Source organism: Durio zibethinus, chromosome 6 (assembly GCF_047325235.1).
Source record: "Durio zibethinus cultivar Kanyao isolate XHJ-2024 chromosome 6, ASM4732523v1, whole genome shotgun sequence".
Classification (NCBI taxonomy): domain Eukaryota; kingdom Viridiplantae; phylum Streptophyta; class Magnoliopsida; order Malvales; family Malvaceae; genus Durio; species Durio zibethinus.
In genome coordinates this window covers 20,934,007-20,955,589 of record NC_143167.1, presented here as the reverse complement: position 1 = coordinate 20,955,589, position 21,583 = coordinate 20,934,007, and the positions used below count along the sequence as shown (strand labels likewise).

The following is a 21,583-nucleotide window of genomic DNA, read 5'->3' as shown; positions in this document are numbered from 1 at the left end:
TGAATATCTTGAAACTAGAAAAATAGCATTCGAATACCTAAACAAGAGCATTCAAATATCTTATCTTGAAACTAAAAAAAAAGTGCTACAATGGCTAAACTTTTGAAATTTTTTAAGTCCTCCATCTTTAATTAAAATAACATCTACAAATGATTAGAATGTCATTTTCAACTATAAATACACTAAAATGGGTTAAAGAACAATAACTATATGAGTCGAAACAAAGATTTAAGCATTTTATTTAAGAAAATCAAAAATTTCTTTTTAAGAATCAAGAGCTTTGATTCTATCTTTTGATTGAATTTTGTAGTAAGCTTAATTTGTGTAATCTAACCAATGAGTGATCTTAAACATATTTATTTTTCTTTTTCAAAGTGTGATGAGCATTTTAGGCTGATTAAGCTTAAGTTGCCTAATTTGTATTTGAATGTAAAGACAACATTCATTTGGGAATTTGTATTTTTCTAGTTGTGAAAACTTGGTAAAAGTTGCAATTTCATTGTATAGTGGATTTGAAATCTTTAGTTAGGCTTGTCAAGATAATGGACGTAGGTTAAGAAAGGTCGAACCACTATATATCATTGTGTATCATTCTCTTTTCCAACATCATTTAGTAATTTTTACACATTTGTTGCAAATTCTATAATTACAACACTTGAAGTATTCAATCTTCATTTTATTTACAAAAGGTGCTATTCACCCTATCTAGAACATTCTACTTGGAGCTAACACTATGATGGTTGGGCTAGTTGTGATCAAGGTGGTAGTTGACCTTATAAAGGAAAAAATAAATGATCGATCATTCTTAACCCTTTATTGGCTTTCAAATGCCCGTTGTTGAAATCTAATCCAGGGTTTGGCTAACCTAAATAAGAAGAAATGAAAGAAATCAACCAAGTTGGTTGTGGCAGAAATAAGATCCAATGTCTATCTGACTTGAAAAAAAAAAGAGAGAATAAGGGACTAACCAAGCTGGTTGAGGTCATGGAGACTTAAGGTCTGGTTGACCTAAGAAAATACAAAACGAAGAGATTGGTTGCTTTTAGCCTTGGATTTTGAATGTTCATCGTTAAAACCTATAATGGTATTTTTTATCCTTTTAATCAATTAGATTTATTTTGTGTTAATATGTTGATAAATGAAGCAATACCATGTGATAAGATTTAATATTAATGTTATAAAAGTGAATGAGCTCTACTTTAACAATATGTAAAGCTACAAAAGTGAATAAGTTATACTCTAACAATATGTGAAGCTAAAAAAGTAGATGAGCTCTACCATGGAAACATGTGATATTAAAGCTACAAAAGTGATGGCTAGTTAAGCTATACTTTAAATTCTCATTTTAGTTAGAACTTCTCAAAACCTCTACTAGATTATTTCAAAAAGCAAAAAAATATATAAATGCAGTGGATACCATGAACCTAAAAACTAATAAGGGTGAGAGAAGAGCTTTTCCTCGCCCTACCTAAAAAGAAAAGAGGGGAAAAGAGGTTGACCATCCACAAGAGGAAAAAATTCTACACTTTAGGTACTTTAAAGTCAATAGCCCAAATGAAAAATTGCTTTTATAAAGATTTAGCTCGGCAATGACCTGGATTTGATGAAATTACTTTTATAAAGGCTTAGTTTGGCAAAAAAGTTATCTTGATGAAATTATCTTCATAAAAGCTCAGTTAAACAAAAAACTTATTTCGATGAAATTATCTTCATAAAGATTCAAGTATGTATACGATCTTATCTTGATTAAATTGCCTTATTAAAAGCTCAGCTCTACCAAATTACCTTCACAAAGACTCAGTTCGACCAATTGCTTTCATAAAAGCTAAGCTCAACTAATTACCTTTATAAAAGCTCAACTTGACCAAATTACCTTCTTAACGTTTAAGTACGATAAATTACTTTCATAAAAATTTAGCTTGGTCAAATTGTTTTCATAAAGGCTTAATTTGGCCAATTGCTTTCACAAAAGCTCAACTCGATCAATTACCTTTTATAAAGGATCAATTCAGTCAAAATACTTTCATAAAGGCTTAGCATGACAAATTACTTTTTTAAAGGTTCAACTCAGTCATATTACCCTTATAAAAGCTTAGCTCGACCAATTGCTTTTGTAAACATTTAGCTTAGCCAAATTATTTTCATAAAGGCTTAGCATGACAAATTATTTTTATAAAGGCTTACCTCGACCAATTGTTTTCATAAAAGCTAAACTTGGCTAATTACTTTCATAAAGGTTTAGCTCTGTTAAATTACGTTCATTAAGGTTCAGCTCCGTATTTGCCATCATAAAGGCTTAGCTCAGCTAATTGCAAATTACTTTCATAAAAGTTTAGCTTGCCCAATTGCCTTTATAAAATCTCAACTTGGGCAAATTACCTTCATAAATGTTCAATTTGATCAAATTACCTCCATAAAAGCTTAACTCGACCAATTGTCAAATTAAAGGCTCAATTGGGCCAAAATTATCTTTATAAAAGTTTAGCTTAGTAAATTGCTTTTATAAAAGCGTAGCTCAATCAATTACCTTAATAAAGGCATAGTTCAATCAAATTACCCTCACAAAGGTTCAACTCGACTAAATCGCCTTCATAAAAGCTCAACATGACAAATTATCTTTTTTAAATCTTAGCTTAACCCATTTACTTCATAAATGCTTAAGTAAACCAAATTACATTTATAAATGCTGAGCTCAATAAAAGAGCACATATCAATAAAATTACTTTTTATAAAGATTCAAATTAATAAAAAAGCTCATCTTGATAAAGTTACCTTCATAAAGGCTTAGTTTTGCAAAAGAGTACAACTTGACAAAATTATATTCATAAAGGTTCGGCTCAGCAAAAGAGCTAATCTTGACAAAATTGCCTTTATAAAGACTTAGCTTAGTAAAAAAACACATCTTGATAAAATTACCTTTAAAAGAGGCAACTCTAGTAAAAATTACCTTAAAAAAAACTCATCTTAGCAAATTTTTCTTTAATAAAACTTAGCTTGAGAAAATTACCTTCACAAGAACTCAACTCCACATAGGTAACCAAAGCATAAGTTCACATCTGTGTAGGCTATCTCTGCATAAATACACCTTAACATAAATCACCTTTGTCTAAAACCACTTTAGCATAAGGATAAAAGGTAATAATAAGCTCAAGCATAACTAACACATGATGAGAATTCACCTCAAATTTTAATTAATGTTAGAGAAAAGCAAAAAAATTTAAGGAATGAGGTGTCAACAATATCAATTCACATTAGAACAAGAAATGTGAAGTATGTCAATAATATCAACCCACATTGAATTAGGTTTTGTGAATTATCAACATTTATTTTGGGAAAATACAAGTTTGTAATACATAAAGTTTGAAAAATACTTTTGTAAAGGAGCTTGGACGACAATGGTTCAAGCTAATGCCTTAGTATGGATTCACTTTGACATAAATTTACTTCATTGTAAATCACCTTAGCATAGATCTACTTTAGTATAAACCATTTGGTATAGATTCACCTTGATGTAAATCACCTCGGTAGGATTCACCTTGATTAAATCATCTTGCTGCATATTCACCTAGGTTTAAATCATCTTAGTACAAATTCACCCAAGTGTAAATGAACTCGATATGGATTAACCTCGACTCATATTTGCTTCAATGTAAATCACATTGATACAAATTCATATTGATATAAGTCACCTCGATATGGATTCACCTCAGTGTAAATCGCTTCAAGAAAAATCATCATAGAATATATTAACCTTGGCATGGATCACCTTTTACAAGTTTCACCTTAATTAAGGTAAATAACAACTGACCTAAGAAAAATCCTTAAAAGATTAAAACAAACAACCTTATATATGACCAAATACTTTTTAAGATTGAGCTCAGTTATAAATTTGTATTCATCACAATCATTAACCAAGTAGGTCGCAAATTAAAGATAAAATTATCCGAAACACTTTAAGCTCGAACCCAATACTTTAATCATTTGATGAGGACAAAATGATGAGGGTATTTTATAGTCCAAAGGGTAAAATTGTTTTTCCACTATATAAAGTGACTTAATAGAATAGTAAGGGTATTTTTATCATTTAGGCCTAGTTGACTTGACAAACTAACTTGGTTTCTCAAAGCACACCTCGCCATTACTAGCTTGGTAGACCACCAATCTCTCAGGTATAAATATCTTCTTTTACCCTCTAGGTAAGGAGGCTATTCATTTTTTTTCAATTCTCTCATTTTTCATTTTGTTATTTCACCTTTTCCTCCCTTTCTTTAGCTCACTAATTTGAGTGTTAGAGCACAAACGTTAGAAACAATTTCGACCTCAACTTCTAACCGATCTCGTACTTATGATTTTCGGTTCTTACCTCTAGATCGAATTTGACGCCAACAACAATCATTCAGATAATTGTCCTATCATATGTCATCTCCAATGTCTTGTATAAGATATATTTATGTTAGGAATAGTATTTTAGGCAAAGTGATAAAAAATTGTTTGCTAACAATACTAGGCAAAAATGTTCCACTAGAGCGATTTAGCCACCTAAAAATGCTTATAAGTAAATATTTTCAAAAAGCTTTTCAATCATACTCATCCAATAATCAAGCATTTCTTGACAAAAAGTCTATTCAAATTTCATGAAAAAATCTCTTTGAAACATTAGTTCTTTCATTAGGTTTTTAATTATTCTTTAACTTGGTTAGACTCTTAGTTATTCCCCAACATAGTCATTGCTTTCTCTTTTCTTAAACCCTTTTAATATTTTGAATTTAGCATAGCAATTGTATTGATGAAATATAATTATGTTCCTAGCAATAAATACCTTCCATTTTTCTTTTTTTCTTGGGTAAATTACACCATTGGTCCTCAATTATGGTCATGTTTTTAAAATAGTCACCAAACTACTAAAATTTTTAATTTAGTCATTAAAATTTGGGTAAAATTTTGTTGGTTACCTAACTATTAGACTCTAATGGGGTATTGATGTAGCAATGACATATTAGCTATAGGTGCCATGTGACATTACCACTTTAGCAAATTTGAGCTTTTTCAAATTTATAATGCCACGTGGCATATCAAATAATGTGGCAATGCTACATAGCATTTGATTACTGATGTGAAATACCACATTGGCACACCATTAAAGACTAACGAAAGTGATAAAAGAACACTTACTCAAACTTTAATGATTAAATTAAAAATTTTAATAGTTAGGTAATCATTTTACAACATTACCATAGTTGAATATCCAATTGTGTATTTTACCCTTTTTCTTTCTCTCATTTATAGCTTTATTTCTAACTTCCAGATAAGATAGGTTTGAAATTATTTCTATACAATTATATCTTTTAGAGTTGATTCCAATTAAAAAGTTTAATAATTTAAATATCTTAGTAAATAAAATTAATTATAAACTTATACCAATATTTTCTTGTAAGTTTAACAAGTTCCATTAATATAGAAATAATTTCTACAATTGTACATATCTTTTCCCTAAATTTATGAAATAAAAATAAAATATAAAAATGATATAAGATCCAACATAAATTAAAAATAAAGGATATGGTTTTTTATGGGAATTGGAGGTCGTCTAAACCAATAATTACTTAAAATTTTATTTTCATATAAAATAAAAATATATTTAAGGAAAAAATAAATGAATGAAAAATATACATACAAAAAATTCATAAAAATAAATTTGAAGATCATAATATAAGAAGTTAATAAAAGTTACAAGAAAGTAAAATAAGTAAGGATATAGGTTTGGGTTTGATAGAAATTAATATCACTTGTCAAGTTTATAATATATTTTTAAAAATTAAAAAATTAGTAGGTAAAATTTTTATTTTATAATTAAGAGATTTTTACTCCTTTCCTTTCCTTATCTTTTCTCTCAATTTGAGATAATTAAAAAATGAATCTTTGAGAGAAATGGAGGAATGCTCAACCGATTAACCCCTTTCCTTTTATTTTAATTTAAAGTGAAAGCCAAACAAGAGAAAATGTTTCTTGTTTTCTTTACTTTACTTTCTTTTCTCTCATTTTTCATCAATCCAAATATAAGTTAAGTGATCTTTCATTAATCAAAGATAAATAATTATGTGTGTAGTTATTCAAAGAAATGTGTTTTTAATTAAATGAGATGATTATTGAATGAAACAATTTAATTTAAGGGATATAGCCCTTTAATCAAATCCCTATAAATAGAGGTAATAAGATATATCTTAAAAGATGGTTGAAACATTTAGGAGTCACTTTCTTTGCATTCTTTTCTTATAATTTCTAATATTTAAAAATGATTTATCAATCACTAAAAAATATTTAGTGATTTGATATCATTAATGCAAAATGATGTCAAATAAGATTTTATTGTATTTCATAAACTATTTCAATTAATCATTTTGTATATCATAACAGATAAAAAAATGTACTTAAAATAAATTAACATTTATAACACGCCTTAAAATCATTAACCTTAGCGTTGTAACTTTTCTTTAGACTTACCATAACACCCAACCCTTATTTTTCTGTCGGGATCCAGCTTTATTTCATCTATACACAAAAATCACCCAATATGTTAAAGTTGCATAGGCAGATATGACTTTTTCTCTATTGATGACATGGCATCCAAGTAACCTTTGATTTGATATTGAGAACAATGACCTTATCTCGAATCATTAATAATTGGACATGTCCAAATTCTCAATTAAATGTAATGAGTTAGGTGAAAGGCTTTTTTTAGGAGACAGACCCCACAACAACCCCTATGTAGTTTAATTTATGCTCTAAATTCTAAATTCGAACGCAAATGATGATCTGAGGATAAGTTAAAGCAACACTCCAAAAATGGGTCACGAGCCATTACAATACAAACCTCGACATGTCTCTTTCCCTTCCATCCTTGTATTGTCTTCCAATTTTTATTTTTATATTTACAAGAATTTGCTCTTACACTTAAACCATGTCTGTTTCATAAATCAGAGCCTTTTAAGCAAAACCAAGGTTCAAATTTCAGTGCTTTTTCCACTGTTTTGCTTACCCAAGTTCCAACAATGATCACGCGTTAGCTTTTGAATTTCGCTCTCATTTTTTCCTTCTGCTTCATTGCCTTAAGTTTATCCTCTTTTCTATCAAAGCCCTTAATATTGGTATCCAAGCAATGGATTCTGCCATCACTGTGGTCAGTTCTTCAGCTTTGTTATTATTTATTATTATTATTATTATTATTATTATTATTATTATTATTATTTGATTCTTTTGTTTGAGATGTAAACATATATATACAATTGTTACCATTAGTTTGACTACATTAGCTTTAGCATTATTTCTAGAGTAAAGAATACAGTAGAACATGTGAGTCAGAGTTTTATTCAAGTACCCTCTTCTCCATATTTGGTTAATTTTTGTTATATATGATGTTGGGGGTAGTTGTTGCACGATTCTCAACGTGTAAATTTCAGTCATCCCTTATCAGTATTAAAATCTAAAACTTCCATTCCAGTTTTTAATAGTTAAGACATCTCTTTGAGGCGTTTCTTTTGTAATTAAAAGGATTCATTTATTAGGGTGATGTATTAAGCCTGAGATTATTTTGCTGCTTGGAACAACAGTGCCTCTATTTTTGAGATATGAGAAGTATTGTAGTCTATTATACAATGGATACCCTGAGAAGAAACCTTGTGATGGACTTGATGCTTGCTGTATGAAGCATGATGCTTGCGTTCAAGCTAAGAACAGTGAGTTGTTTTTTTCCTTTAATTATGAAAATTTGACTAGTAAACAGATTAATGAATTGAGCACAAACACGGCTACACTTAAGTTGGTTGATTAGATTTTGGATTTGGACGTGTTAAAATCATTATATATCATATAAAATTTGAACGATGCAAAATTCGTCAAATGCAAAATGATTCAAAAAATTGAGCCCAAACTCAAAACCATTTGAATTTAAAATAACTAAAAATCGAAATAATTCAACTCAAACCTGGTAAACTGCCTCTAAATCTAGCCCCTTAATATGTTGAATCACCCTAAATATTTTGGTGAAGGACATTGTTTAATCTTTATCTAAGCATACCAATTTTTGTAGTTGAAGCCATAGCCTAAATTTAGGCACATTGTGCCTTAAAAAAAAGTTTTATTCAAATCCTATGTGTTCGATCTAGACCCCTATGCCTTTTGCTAGATAACAGAATCCTTTTAAAACATGCTAGGTTTAATGGAAATTGAGTTCCATTTTGGGTCTATTCTAACTGTTTTCAAATTTGCTCTCTAATCATTTATTTGATTTAAAAATGAGAAGGGAAATAAAATTCTAATCAACAAGCTAATTTGGGTTAAAACCAAAATTGCGACTCTCTTCTTCCCTAGTTATTTGCAATTCCACAAAATTAGAAAATCAAAATATGTTTTAAATCTCTTTGACCCTAATATTTTATTTATTTTTCAAAATAATCTCAAACACAAAAAAGATCAGCCATAATGCTCCGATCATCATCGGTGGTTGGAAAATCACTAAAAAACAACTAACATCGTCCCAAAAGAGAAGTAAAATAAAAGAAAAAAAGTGAAAAGGGTCGAAGAACTTTTGAATTACACTTATGATGCAAATGAATTAGGTGAGGGGAAAAACATATTCCAATTTTAGTGTGGAAACCGCTGGCTTATAGGCTAAATCTAAACTTTTCTATTCGGTTTTTGAAAAAATTTAGTGCATAGAGTTGAAAAAGAGAATAAGATAAGTATGTAGGTGAAATTTGATGAAAATCATCAATGATGGTCAATGTCCACTAATGGTTGCAATCAGTGTCGATCAACAGCAATCAACAGTAGTGGCAGAGGTTGGAGAGATTTTTAAAGAGAGAAGCTTTGGTTTTTAGAGAGAGAAAAAGAAGTGAGCAAAAAATGAAAAAGAGAAAGTAAAATAATTAGAATTTTTTGTTGAATTTAATTATTAATAATTTTTGTTTTACTTTTTATTATTTTTTCTTCAAAAAAAAAATGAGGAAAATGCTAAAAAGTGTTGAAGAAAATTTTTCAAGATATTGTCTATGGAAGACAGGTCCCTGTTTAGTCATCACCATCAGTTTGACTCTCTAATTTGAAATAGAAGGAAAACAAATGTTCAATTTTGTGGGTCATCTTAAGGTTATCATTGTGGGCTCATATGAGAGCTAAATTTATAGTAATTTTTTTCTTTCCACGGATGTTGGAAGACTTTTTTTTTAAAAAAAGGAAAAGCTTTATTAATTTATAAAAATGTAAATTTTTTTTTTTGAAAATATATTGCTCATTAACTCATAAGAAAATTTTTTATCAACATTTGAAAAATATATTACAAAACTTTTTCTGTGTTTTTTTACCATCCAAATAAGATGAATATTTTTATTTTCCTTTCTTTCATTTAATTTTCCTTAGATTTTTCTCTAAAATTTTTTATGCTTTCAAAATTTTCATATTTTGAGTAGAACCTTAAAGAGAAATGCTAAAATGTTAGCAATTTTGTTATCTAACTAGTTACAGAAAATAAATATTTATAAAATTATTGTTTTATTACTTTTATGCCGTTTATGAGTAAACATTAAAAAACTTTAAATACAATTACTTATTTTTAATAAAAACAACATTACTATTGTATCTCGATGTTTCTATTGATTGAACCACTAAATTATTCTTTTTTCGTTTTATGATCATTTTTGTTGTAATTATTTATGTTTCTCCAAGTATTTTGAAAGGTCTCAACAAAATTAGACCTTCTTTCATTTAACTAATGACTATATGTTTCAAATTTACAAGATTAGTGGTAGGTACAATTTTAGATCCAAAAGATAAAATTATTTTTTTTATTAGAGTTAGCTAGTAGACAATTATGGATATTTATAACTTTTAGATTAACCTGATATTTATATTGTCACATCAGGTTGGTCACCTTACCCACCTACTCAAAGGATCCTTTTTTATGCTGACTTGTTATTCTTTGAGTGAACGACCGATGTCCAAGTCAACCAGGCTTGCTAGGTCATTTTAACCACAGGACTAACTGTGAGTAACTTGATCTACTCTAAAACCCCTCAGTCTCAACTATAAATAGGATCATACAAGTTCTATCTAGATAAACACTTTTCTACTTTCTACTTTCTCTTTGTTTTTTCTTTTATTTTATTTCTCTTTGACCAACCTTTGACTTGAACATCAAAACTCCTAGCTCTTACCTTTAATCGCTCTTTTTTTTTTGCCTTGTATTTATAGGGTTTTACTCCTTAGCTTATAGCTCAACACCAACAATTAGTAATCGGTAATTTTGTTTCTTTGTTTTGGTGAAAATTTCAATTAGTTATTCTTAATTAGCTGCAATCTTTCATTACAAATTATCAAAGTTTGTTTTACAATATATATATATATATATATATATATATATACACACACACACATATATATGGTACAAGAGATAATATTCTGATTAGAATTTACAATCTTTATTTTTTTTTAGAAAAAGGAGCTCATTCAATTGTCTTAATTCAAGAGTACCAAACATGAGAGACTATAGCATAGGCAGTCCTCCACCCAATGTTCATTCTCTACAATATTTAGGGCGTGTTTGGCTAACAAGTGTGAAGCCATGTTGCCACCTCTCATTGTATGTGACAGGTGACAAATTCGAAAATGTCTTATCTTTGTCTTTGCTTCCTCTGTTTAAACTTCAAAAGCAGATAGATTCGGTTGGACATATTTCAACTGATTTATTACATTTAATGCATCCCTTTCAACATGATTTGTGTGAATCCCATGTCTTATGCTACTTCTAACGCCTGCACAGCTACCATTGCCTTTGCTTGGAAATAATTGGTAACATTTAGGAGAGTAACTTGCACCTCTTATTTGTTCTAACGATCTAATGCCGCTTCAAAGTTAACTTTGAAAAAGCCATTATTTGAGGTATCCACTATTGAGTTGGAACTAAATCCCTTGTCTGCTGCATTTGCGCTGTTATTATCAGAGACATACCTTCTAATGAAAGTCTCAATCTCCCTCGATTCCCTCCGGTTTTCACCATGCAATTTATTATTCCTATCTCCCCATATAGCCCATATTGTTGTCATATAAAACTGTAGTTGTTCCCTATTTAATGACAAAAGTTTGTCGTACCTAGCATGTGATATTAGTTTGATCTTCTTGGGTTTCAACTGCTGTATTCATCAACCTCTAGATATTACCAACATGAGGGCAATTTTTTATAACTAGACCTGGCAATCTCAAACATGACATAGTGACACAACATGAAAACGATACGCATAAAAGATACGGAGATGATATAGTTTAAAATTTTAGTAAAAACGATAAATATGTTTAACAAAACTACAAAAAATATATTTTATGTTTTCGTTTTGATACGAATTGTGACATAATTTTTATATAAAATATGGTATGAATACATAAGTTATTAGTATTTTATACAATATAAATACACCAATTGCTAGATGTGCTTATTGCATGCATGACTGTCTTATCTTTTCCCCCGTATCTGAAACACATTGGGCCAACTTGAGGCATTCTGTTTTAAGTCTCTCCATCACTGGTATAATGCCATTTTGTACTTGCCAAACTAGAATTTTAACCTTACTAGGTACCTTCGTTGTCCATAAGCTCCTCCATGTGCACCGACAGTTTTCCTCTGTTGACGAGCTAGCCAAGTCAAGGCCTAGTTCACTGTTAATCAACATTCTATGTGCGCTTTTGATTGAGTACCTTTCTTTTCGTTCAAAGTGCCACACCAGCATTTCTTGCATACGCACCCTACTTATTGGCAGTTGACCTATAACTTTCGCTTCCTCTTCGAAAAAAGGTTGAAGAGCATCTCTCTTTTCCATTCCTTTGTTTGGTCATCTATCAACTCCTTTACTAAACTATCCTCATTCAATCCCGTGTATATTGTTTGTATCATGAGAGAACTTAGTGAATGCACCCATTTATCTTTCCAGATTTGAATTTTTTGTCCATTTCCAACTCGCCACCTTGCACCCCTTTCTAATATATCTCTTGCGTTCTAAATGCTTCTCTAGATTAAAAATGGCTTGTTACCTAATCTTGCTTCCAAGAAAAAGCATGATGGAAAATATTTGGCTTTTAGAAGTTTAAGCCAAGGTGTCTTGATTTATTAGGAGCCTCCATCCTAGCTTCCCAAGCAATGCTTTGTTAAAAGTGTGCATATCTCGATACCCTAATCCACATTGGGCCTATGGCTAGCACATTGTCTTTCATTTTAACCAATTGATTCCTTTCGTCGCTTCATTATATCTCCACTAGTAATCTTTTACAATCCTATTAAGCTCTTTAGATAAAGTTTTTGCGAACAAAAAAACAACTTCTGGCATAGGAAGGAATTGCTTGAAGGACTAAATTAGTGAAAATCTTTTCAGCTCCTTATGACAGGCATCTATTACTCCAACATTTTGCTTTGGTATCATTTTCTCTTTTGTTTCCTTCAAAGCTAATGCTCTATTCCTCCCTACAATAGCGTTAGTGCTCTATTCCTCCCTACCATAGTTGGTAAACCAAGATACTTTTCTTGGCTTGTGGTGTCTTAAATGTGAAACATAGACTTCAGCTCTTCTTTTTGCTCATCCTCCATGTTGGTACTAAAGAATAGAGCTGACTTATCATAATTAATTTTCTAACCTGAGCTTTTTTCATATTTCTTAAACATGTCTCTCACCCTTTCACCCCACCCCTACTTTTATTTGCCTTTGCAAAAAGTAAGCTATTATTTGCAAAAATTATGTAACTCTAGGTTCGTTTCGACTGGCTTAAACACCTTGGATTAGTCCATCCTTATGAGCTTTGGTCAATAAAGAAGATAATCCTTCACTACAAATTAGAAAGTGGTAAGGAGACAAAGGTTGCTTTGGCTAAGCCCTCTTACTAGACAGAAATTGTCAGTAACACATCCATTTACCACAATCAAATATGAAATAGAGCTAATGCAACTCATAATAAGGGAAATCCATTTAGAGTGAAATCATATCTCTTAAGAAAGACTATTCCACCCTATCATATGCCTTGCTCATGTCTAGATTTAGCTCAAAGTACTCTTTCCGACCTTTCCTCTTATTTTTTAAGAAATGTAAAAGTTCATAGGCTTCCAACGCATCGTCTGTAATTAGTCTTCCAAGAACAAAGGCACTTTGTGTTTTACTGAAATGAAGGGGAAGAATTAGTTTACGTTTGTTAGCCAGTACTTTAGCAATAATCTTATAAATCACATTGCACAAACTAATAAGCCTAAACCGGGTTATGGTTTTTACATTCCTAGTTTTGGGTATCAAGACAATATTAGTGTTATTTACTGCACCAAGGTTCCGTCTCCCTTTCAAAAAAGATAGGCGAAATTAGTTACATCATTTCTAACAATATGCCAAAAATTTTTATAAAACAAAAGGGAGGAATACCATCAAGTCTTGGGGCTTTGGTTCGATGTATCTATGTAAGTGCTGAGGTAATTTCCTCTGAGGTAAATTTTTTAAGAAGAGTCTCATTTATTTCGTTGGAAACCAGCGTTTCAATATCCTTAAGAACCTCTTCATTTATCATGCAGCTTTGGGATTGAAATAGATATTTGTAGTAACTAGTGCCAATCTTCCTGATTTTTCCTTCATCTTCGCACCATTCCCTGTTCTCATTTCCAGTTCCTTGATAGTGTTGTTGCTCTTTCTCCGGGATGCCTGTTCATGGAAAAATGCTATGTTTTATCTCTTTCCCTTAGCCAGTCAACCTGGGCCCAATGCACCCAAAATGATTCCTCCATTTCCGGAGTTACGTTTAATTATTTCTAAAGTTTTTTTCCCTCCTGTAAGTTTTCCTCATTCAAAGGAAGAGACTTTATATATTGGAGCTGCTTGTGGTCTTTTTAATATTATTGTCGAAATGCCGAAACTTGCGTGTGTGCTATTATAGCAAATTTGAGCTTGTACATGCCAGCTTGTCCCATATTTGTTCTTGATTTGTTGATTGCCATGACATGCAAACTTTCTGTTCACACTTAAGTTCTTTAACTCGCATAGCTTCAAATTAAAATCTTCGCTTGTCTCTTGACACCTCTATCGATTTACCTCATTCTATGTTGACCATTATCGGACGATGGTCCGAAACTGATACTGTGAGATGTCTAATAGTGTAAACGGGAGCCTTTCTTAACAATTCTAATTCGCTATCCCTTTATCCAGCCATTCTTGGACATTATTGCTAACACTGTTACCCCTTTCCTAAGAATACCATACTTTATTAAAGCCTAGATCATCAAGAGCACCTACCTCCAATGCCTTGCAGAATGCTTCTATCTGACTTTCACATCTTAAACATCTACTAGACTTCTCATGAGTCCAATGATCTCATTAAAATCTTTTAGGCATAGCCATGGCTTTGAGTAATAGGTTAATAAACTCCTCAAAAGATGCCATGATATTCCCTTTCTTTGTACATCCGGTTCCCCATAAAATCCAGTGAGTCACCAATTTCTTAAGTTTGATCCCTCGTCAACCTCCATGTCAATGTGGTTCTAGGAGAAGCTTAATAGTTTTAAAGTAATTTTTTACGTCCATATCATTGCGTGCCCACCGCTAGTTCCGACTGCATTTAAACCAAAACATGAGCTGAATCCACACTCTTAATTTTGTTTAGCTTCTGAACATATAGCTTTGTTTCATTAAGAAAGACTACATGGGGACCTTACTCTTTCAACAATTGCCGAAGCACTCTAACTACTCGGGAGTTCCCAAGCCTTGAAAGTTCAAAACTAAACATTTCATTGGCCTCGACAAGATTGGTATCCAGTCTCCGCCATTTCGGTGCAATAATCACTTGTTTCCAAACCCTATGCTCTGCTTTTCTTTGCTTGAGCCACATCATGTGCAACTTCTGTAACATCCTCACCAATCATTTTTCTCTTAACTAAGTTCGATGCACCATTTTTAATAATCATGCGCAGATCCCTACCTTTCTTCTTCCATTTTCCATTTCCATTTATAAAAATCTTCCTTAATGCGTGTTCATGAAGCCCATTTGTTGCGGCCTTCTTTTCCCCACCTTCCACTATTATTTGTTGTTGGTTGTTTTGAAGTATATCATGACAGCTGTTATTCATCTTAGCACAATTAACCATGTTGTTATAACATGTAGGACTTCGTGATTTACATATTTCAATCCCTTGCATGAGATTAAAACGAGGGGCCCTCGGTTAGCTGTTTCCCTGTTTACCTTTATCATTTCCTTGCTTTAAGTGTATCTTACAATCCATGCTTTCATGGACTCTTGCATTATTGCTTCCTTGTATCCTATATAATTTGCAACTCTTAACTCCTTCCAAATTAAATTTCGAAGAATCAGCCGACAATCCGTGATCCATGAAATTAAAATTTTTCTTTGTTGATCTTTTCCTTTTCACAGCTCTTGTCATCGTCGAGTCGCCTCTTCCTACTTCGTTGGCCTCTTGCCTACTTTTGTTCTGTTTTATGGTAAATTTGTTGGTAAGCAGTCTAGCAAATTATTTCATGTTATCCATGTAATTCACATAACTCTTTTTGGTGGGTTATCTAGCAAATTATTTCCCATTATCACTAGACTCCTTGTCATCCACCTTCTCGCACATCACCTTTGTATGTCTTTGCATCCCGCACACGTAACAGAAAGTCGATAACTGCTCGTATTTTAGTTTTCCCATGTGTCTTCACCACCTGCTTGACTACTGATATTAACTACTCTCCTTATTGGTCTTGAAATATCTATTTCGACTCTAACCCTAAGGAATCTTTCACATCCCATTTGCTTGATATTTGTATCTACACTTTTGATATTCCTTATCTTCTTCCCAACACGTTTTATAACTTCTTCATTCATCCATTTTAGAGGAAGCCCGTACACCCTAATCCAGATAATGCCTTGTTAAACCTATAGTTCGAAGGCCTAAGGTTTCCATTCAATTCTTCTAACAGTAGCAGATTTTTATTAAAAGTCCAGGGAGATCTGTCAACTTGCTCTGCCTATCTTTATTGGAACTAAACTTGAATAAAAACAAGTTGTTATCTAGAAAACTAACAGTCATTTCTTTTGCTAGTTTCCATATTATTCTGAACGTTCCTATAATTGCGTCAATGAAGAGTTACCCTAATCTTCTTTGAGATCCTCAGCCATATTACCATAAATCAAAGCCGACCAACAACTAGTTCCTTGAAACAGCTAAACAGATTCCAAAACTATGATAATAAACTTAATTCTAAGGACTAGAGAACTAGTACTCAACTAAAGACAAAAACTCCTTATTCAGATACAGAACTCTGAGACAGACTAAAAAATTCTCCAATAAAGAAAACTCTAGGGAGATTCTCTGATAATTCTAGTTTTAATTGCAAATTATTAGTATCAATTATATAATTGGATAGTATAAACCTATATTAATATTAGAGGTAGGGTGCTTCAATCCTTTATCAGAGAGAAAGGAAAGTTTACTGGACATATGCATGTTGGCGCTGTGCACTTTAATAAGTCAGTTTTGCAATGAGAGGGTAATGGCCACTTGACAAATAGTATTAAAGCCAATCTTTGACTCATCCAACTCCACACCAAGTGCCCCAGTGAAGGTAGATAGACTGGACTAGTTGTTAGTCTGCTCCAGCCAAGCGTCCTTAAGAGGTAAGCAGAGGGATACAATCCGTACTAAGCACTCTAAACAGGTACATAGCGACCCAAGGTGGACCATGTTAAGTGCACCAAAAAGATAGTGGGCATGGTGGGTCAGCCATGACAAAAACGTCGTAAGATTAGGTGAGAAAAAATATCACGCTAAGCATTCAAAAGGAGTAGATAAAGTGTTTAAATCTCACGTCAAATAGGTAATGGAAGGTAGTTGACTCGCTAGGAATATAAGGGTTGGCATTACATATCTCAATAAATTAGCTTTACGGGAATAGGATAATGCTCACGTGACAAAATGCTCTAATGCCTACACCAGATATAGACAAAACTATCTCATTTTGAACCCAACTCACATATTGCTCTAATGGACAAAAAGCTACTTGTCGTGGCTATTACGTTCTCTCTAAAAAAATTGGCTCATTGAGGTGTGTGGTTCCAATATTTATATATCGAATAATTTTTTTTTATATTTGATGTGAGATTAAAACACTTAATTTATTTTTTTGAAGTACTTATTATAACATTCTCGCTCATTCAATTTCTTGATGTCTCGTTACGGTCGACCCACCCTAATTTTTGTTTTTGATCATTTAGCGTGGTCACATGATCCACCCTAGCTATGTCTTTTGGGAGGTTAGCGTGGACTGGTTCCCTTTACCTACCTTTTTAGGGTGCTTCGTTGGAATTGATTGGCCCGGCCCACCCTACTTACCCTGTTGGAGTATTTGGTGTAAAACAGGATAAGTCAAGGGTTAGAATTGATATCCCTTGTCACGTATCCATTACCCATCTCGTGTAAAACTAGCTTATTAGGGATGCAACACCAATGCTTATAAACTTGTGATCTTCCTTTCCCTATTTAATGTGAGATTGAACTATCATGCCTACTTTTTTCTAGCGCATGACGTGACACATGCATGACTTAAGCTCGATGGGTTGGACCTTGCAAATATGAGAAAAATAGCTTGATCCATGGACAACTATAATTAGTAGTAATGATACTAGTCCAAGTGCAGAGAAGGACAAAGTAAAAAAAAGAGCTTGAAGAGGAGCTAGAAATGGAAGGTTGATTCGAGTTCATGGTTGTTAAGGGTTTGACTATCCTAATCCATCAGTCTAATAGCATCATAATTTTCTTACTTATCGTGTTGGCTCTAATGCCAAACAGATGATAGATTGCTTTTATAAGAAATTACCAAACATAAGCATCCATAAATCAAGCACAAGACCAAATTATTCTAACCTATGCTTAAGATTCAAACTCTTTTTAGGCATAAACGTGGAGTATGTGGCTTGACTTTTATGTAACTATTCCTTTCACTACTGTAGTTTTTTCAATAAATCTGCTACAGTAACTTTTCTTTGTAGATCAATGGTCTATTATCAATTACATAAGTTTTTGTGATACAGAAGTTCCATTACTTTGGCAACTATAAAGCATATTATTTATTTCATTGCTAACCATGATAAAGTAATAGATTGATCAATTACTAAACTGTGAGGAAGAAGATAGCCAAAAGAAAAAAATTTTAAAAATTTATACTTATATTGCACACAATAGTTTAGAAGCAAAACTAAGATCTGTCTTCTCCACGAAGGAGTTACAAGTTATAAGTTTAGAAAAGTTACTAAAATTATTACCTACCATTATCATAATAAAGACTAGATAAGATGATTTGTAACTAACAAATAACTTTAATAAAGTAATTTTATAAAAATAATTTTAATAAAGTTTGATGTGATAAGACAATTTTAATGCTTGAGAAGGTTAACATCATCATCTTTTCCGTTGGCTTTACAAAATCAACAATAAAAACACTATCACATAAAAGCCTTTTACAATTGTCTATGACTGTAACCCTTACTCCCTGTACACTATTCAGCAACAAGTCAAAGAGAGAAATGAAAATGGAGACCCTAAAATCGATTTCCTTGGTGAACTCTCGGATAAATTTGGCTATTATGTAATTTATTTAAAAAGAAAGAAACCAGAAATGATTCCAACAACCCATCCAGATGATAAACATTTAAAGCCAGGGCCAAAACCGAAGAAAACAAGGTGGTTGGCAATTGTTTGGATTGCCTTTGTGTCAAAGAAGGCTATAACTTGAATGCATATTTAGATAAGGACTAAAGGGGTATTTGCCAACGACATTGCTTGTATTTCTTGGATTCCTATGTAATCATGCATATCCTCATCTGGTTATCATTTAAATAATCATTTGAGGAATCGAGTCATCATCAGCGTATTCCTTGATAATAAACAATGATTGTGAAGTCTGTTCATAAAATATTAATTCAAAATCATCATATGAAAGATTAATACTAGAGATATTAGTGATATACCGTATTATTCTAAAGGATTTCTTGCCAACAAATGAAGCCTTATACTAGTCCAAACCTAGATGTATAATTAAAGTATGTTTTCAGTATGCAATATGTATAGCCTTTTCGACATGTGTCTAGCCTTATCACCTTGTGAAGCATTTAAATTGTTTTTTTCTTCGTAAAGTTACTTGTAAAAAGTTACTTTAATAATGATGGTTTATTTTTATTAAAGTTATTTGTTTTCTTTTGCAAAGTCACGTAAAAAAAGCATTTGTTTAGTCATTATCATATTGTTTAGTCTTTATCGTAATAATGGAGTGTAATAATTGTAGTATCTTTTCTAAGTCTATATAAATTATAACTCTTTTGTGAAGAAGGCACATATCAATTTCTCTTATAAAATATTATTTGCTATGCAAGTATGCGTTTCTAAAACTTCTCATTTTGGCTACCTTCTTTCTCCTAGTCTTATACTTGATCATTCTATTATTTTATCATATTTAGCAATGACATAAGTAATATATTTTGCAGTTGCCATAATAATGGATTATTTGCATTAGCCTATCTTATAAAATTGATATCAGAACATTGATTCACAGAAAAAAATTTGTTATAGTGAAAGACATATAATTTCATAAAATTCAAATCACTTGTTAGACGTTTATGTGAAGAGATATGAGTCTTAAACACTAATTATAATACTTTAGTCTTCTCAAAAAAGCAATAATTTTTTATTATGTTTAAATAAAAACATTTTGTCACGTGAATATCACTCAAGCCTTATATTTTACTTAGAAGATTACTAATTTAAATTCAATAAGCTAAATTAATTTAAAACGTAAAATCAATTCAAATTCAAATGATTTAAAATAAGTTAAAATATTAAAAAAGCCACTAAAGTACTACACTTTTCTTAAATAAGCTCATATATTTTTATTATAGTCAAATAAATATGTATTCTTTGATTTATATCCAAATAAGTTATTATTTCAAAAAAAAGTTTACTTATATTAAGGATTTATTTAGGTATAAATTAAATGTTAAGGGTTTATTTAAATACAAATTGAAAGTTAAAGATTTTATTTGAGTGTAAATTAAAATTTAGCGGCTTATTTGAATATAATAAAAGAAATGTTAAGGGTTTATTTAAATACAAATTGAAAGTTAAAGATTTTATTTGAGTGTAAATTAAAATTTAGCGGCTTATTTGAATATAATAAAAGTATAAGAGTTTATCGAAGTAAAATAATAAAGTTTAAAGATTTTTTTATTATTTTAGTCTTTAAAATACATGATGAACTGCAATTCAGAGTGACCAAATCTTGGAGCAATCCATTATTCTTTGATAATTTGGAACACTCTAAATTTAGTAGAATGAAAATGATAACTGGAAAACTTTTAGAAAAAAAAATTGTGATTTTGACTTTTAAACTAAAATTTTACAATAATTTGATAATAGCAATAACGATTGTTTATAATGCAAAATCAAATTAAAATGAAATGAAGTGTTTCTTTTTTTTTTTTTCCATTTAAATTCTGTAACTCCACCACAAATGTATTGTGTAAAATAATTTTGCATGTATTATAGATATAGAATTTTGCAACTAAAACTGCTGGAACTTGTATGGTGCAGATAACTATCTCAGTCAAGAGTGCAGCCAAAACTTCTTAGACTGCACGACTAATTTTCAGAAATCTGGCGGAAGGACTTTCAAGGGAAATAAATGCCAAGTTGATGAGGTCATTGATGTAATCTCAGTAGTCATGGAGGCTGCTTTAGTTGCTGGACGTGTTCTTCATAAACCATAGATTGGAGCTTAATTTCCGACCAGAGAGCAAAGAACAGAGATGGTTAATTCAATATTATTTCCGATTCTTTTGCTTCCGAACTGTTCATTTCATTTCAATGTTTCCTTTAGAAGATTACTAGGATGCAATTTGCAACAGTTTGAAGACGTTTTAATTTATTATTCTCTACAATCATCTGTCAAGAACCATTAAACAATTAGGTAAGGAAAAAAAAAAGAAAATAACAAAGTGGAAATCAAGATACTTCGAAGCGTTTCTATTTCTCTTGCTTTGTGAAAGCTTTGTAAATCTTTTATGTTTTTCCTCATATCTTATTGACTAAAACGGTTTCTCTTTAACTAAATCTAGCAAAAAATAATCTCCACCCAGTTGGCTTTACTTGTTGGAAACCAAATTTGTTGATGTACCTGGAAGGTTCGTATTAGAGTAGAACGCCTGAATCCACAAGAAATGGAGGCAGCACAGGGTTTTTGAAATTGCCTAGCCTCTTTCTCTCTCCCACTTGTTCCTCCATAGTAAAGGCTTCAATCCCATTAGCCTCATAAGACCATGAATCTCCATTGAATTAACTATCACTCAAAGAAGATTTACCGGACGAGCTGCGAAGTGTATTATCGATCCCAGCAAGCACTTCATACACGGCAAATGCCTTAACTTCTCCAAAAGACCTGATTACCTTCCCAGATGCTAATCCTTATCTTATTCTTGGGGACACATCTTTTGTCCACCAAAATGGGAACTATATTGACCAATACAATAAAGCAAG

General features: G+C 31.5%; 1 protein-coding gene across 1 annotated transcript; it reads left to right on the top strand.

Moving 5' to 3' along the window:
* The first annotated feature begins 6,843 nt into the window (after positions 1-6,843).
* Positions 6,844-21,292, top strand: LOC111284356 (phospholipase A2-alpha-like). Its single transcript, XM_089761576.1, has 5 exons — positions 6,844-6,900; positions 7,112-7,177; positions 7,329-7,371; positions 7,608-7,733; positions 20,642-21,292. The coding sequence occupies exons 1-5, from the start codon at positions 6,844-6,846 to the stop codon at positions 20,815-20,817; spliced, it is 468 nt and encodes a 155-aa protein (XP_089617702.1). The 3' UTR covers positions 20,818-21,292.
* Positions 21,293-21,583: the final 291 nt, after the last annotated feature.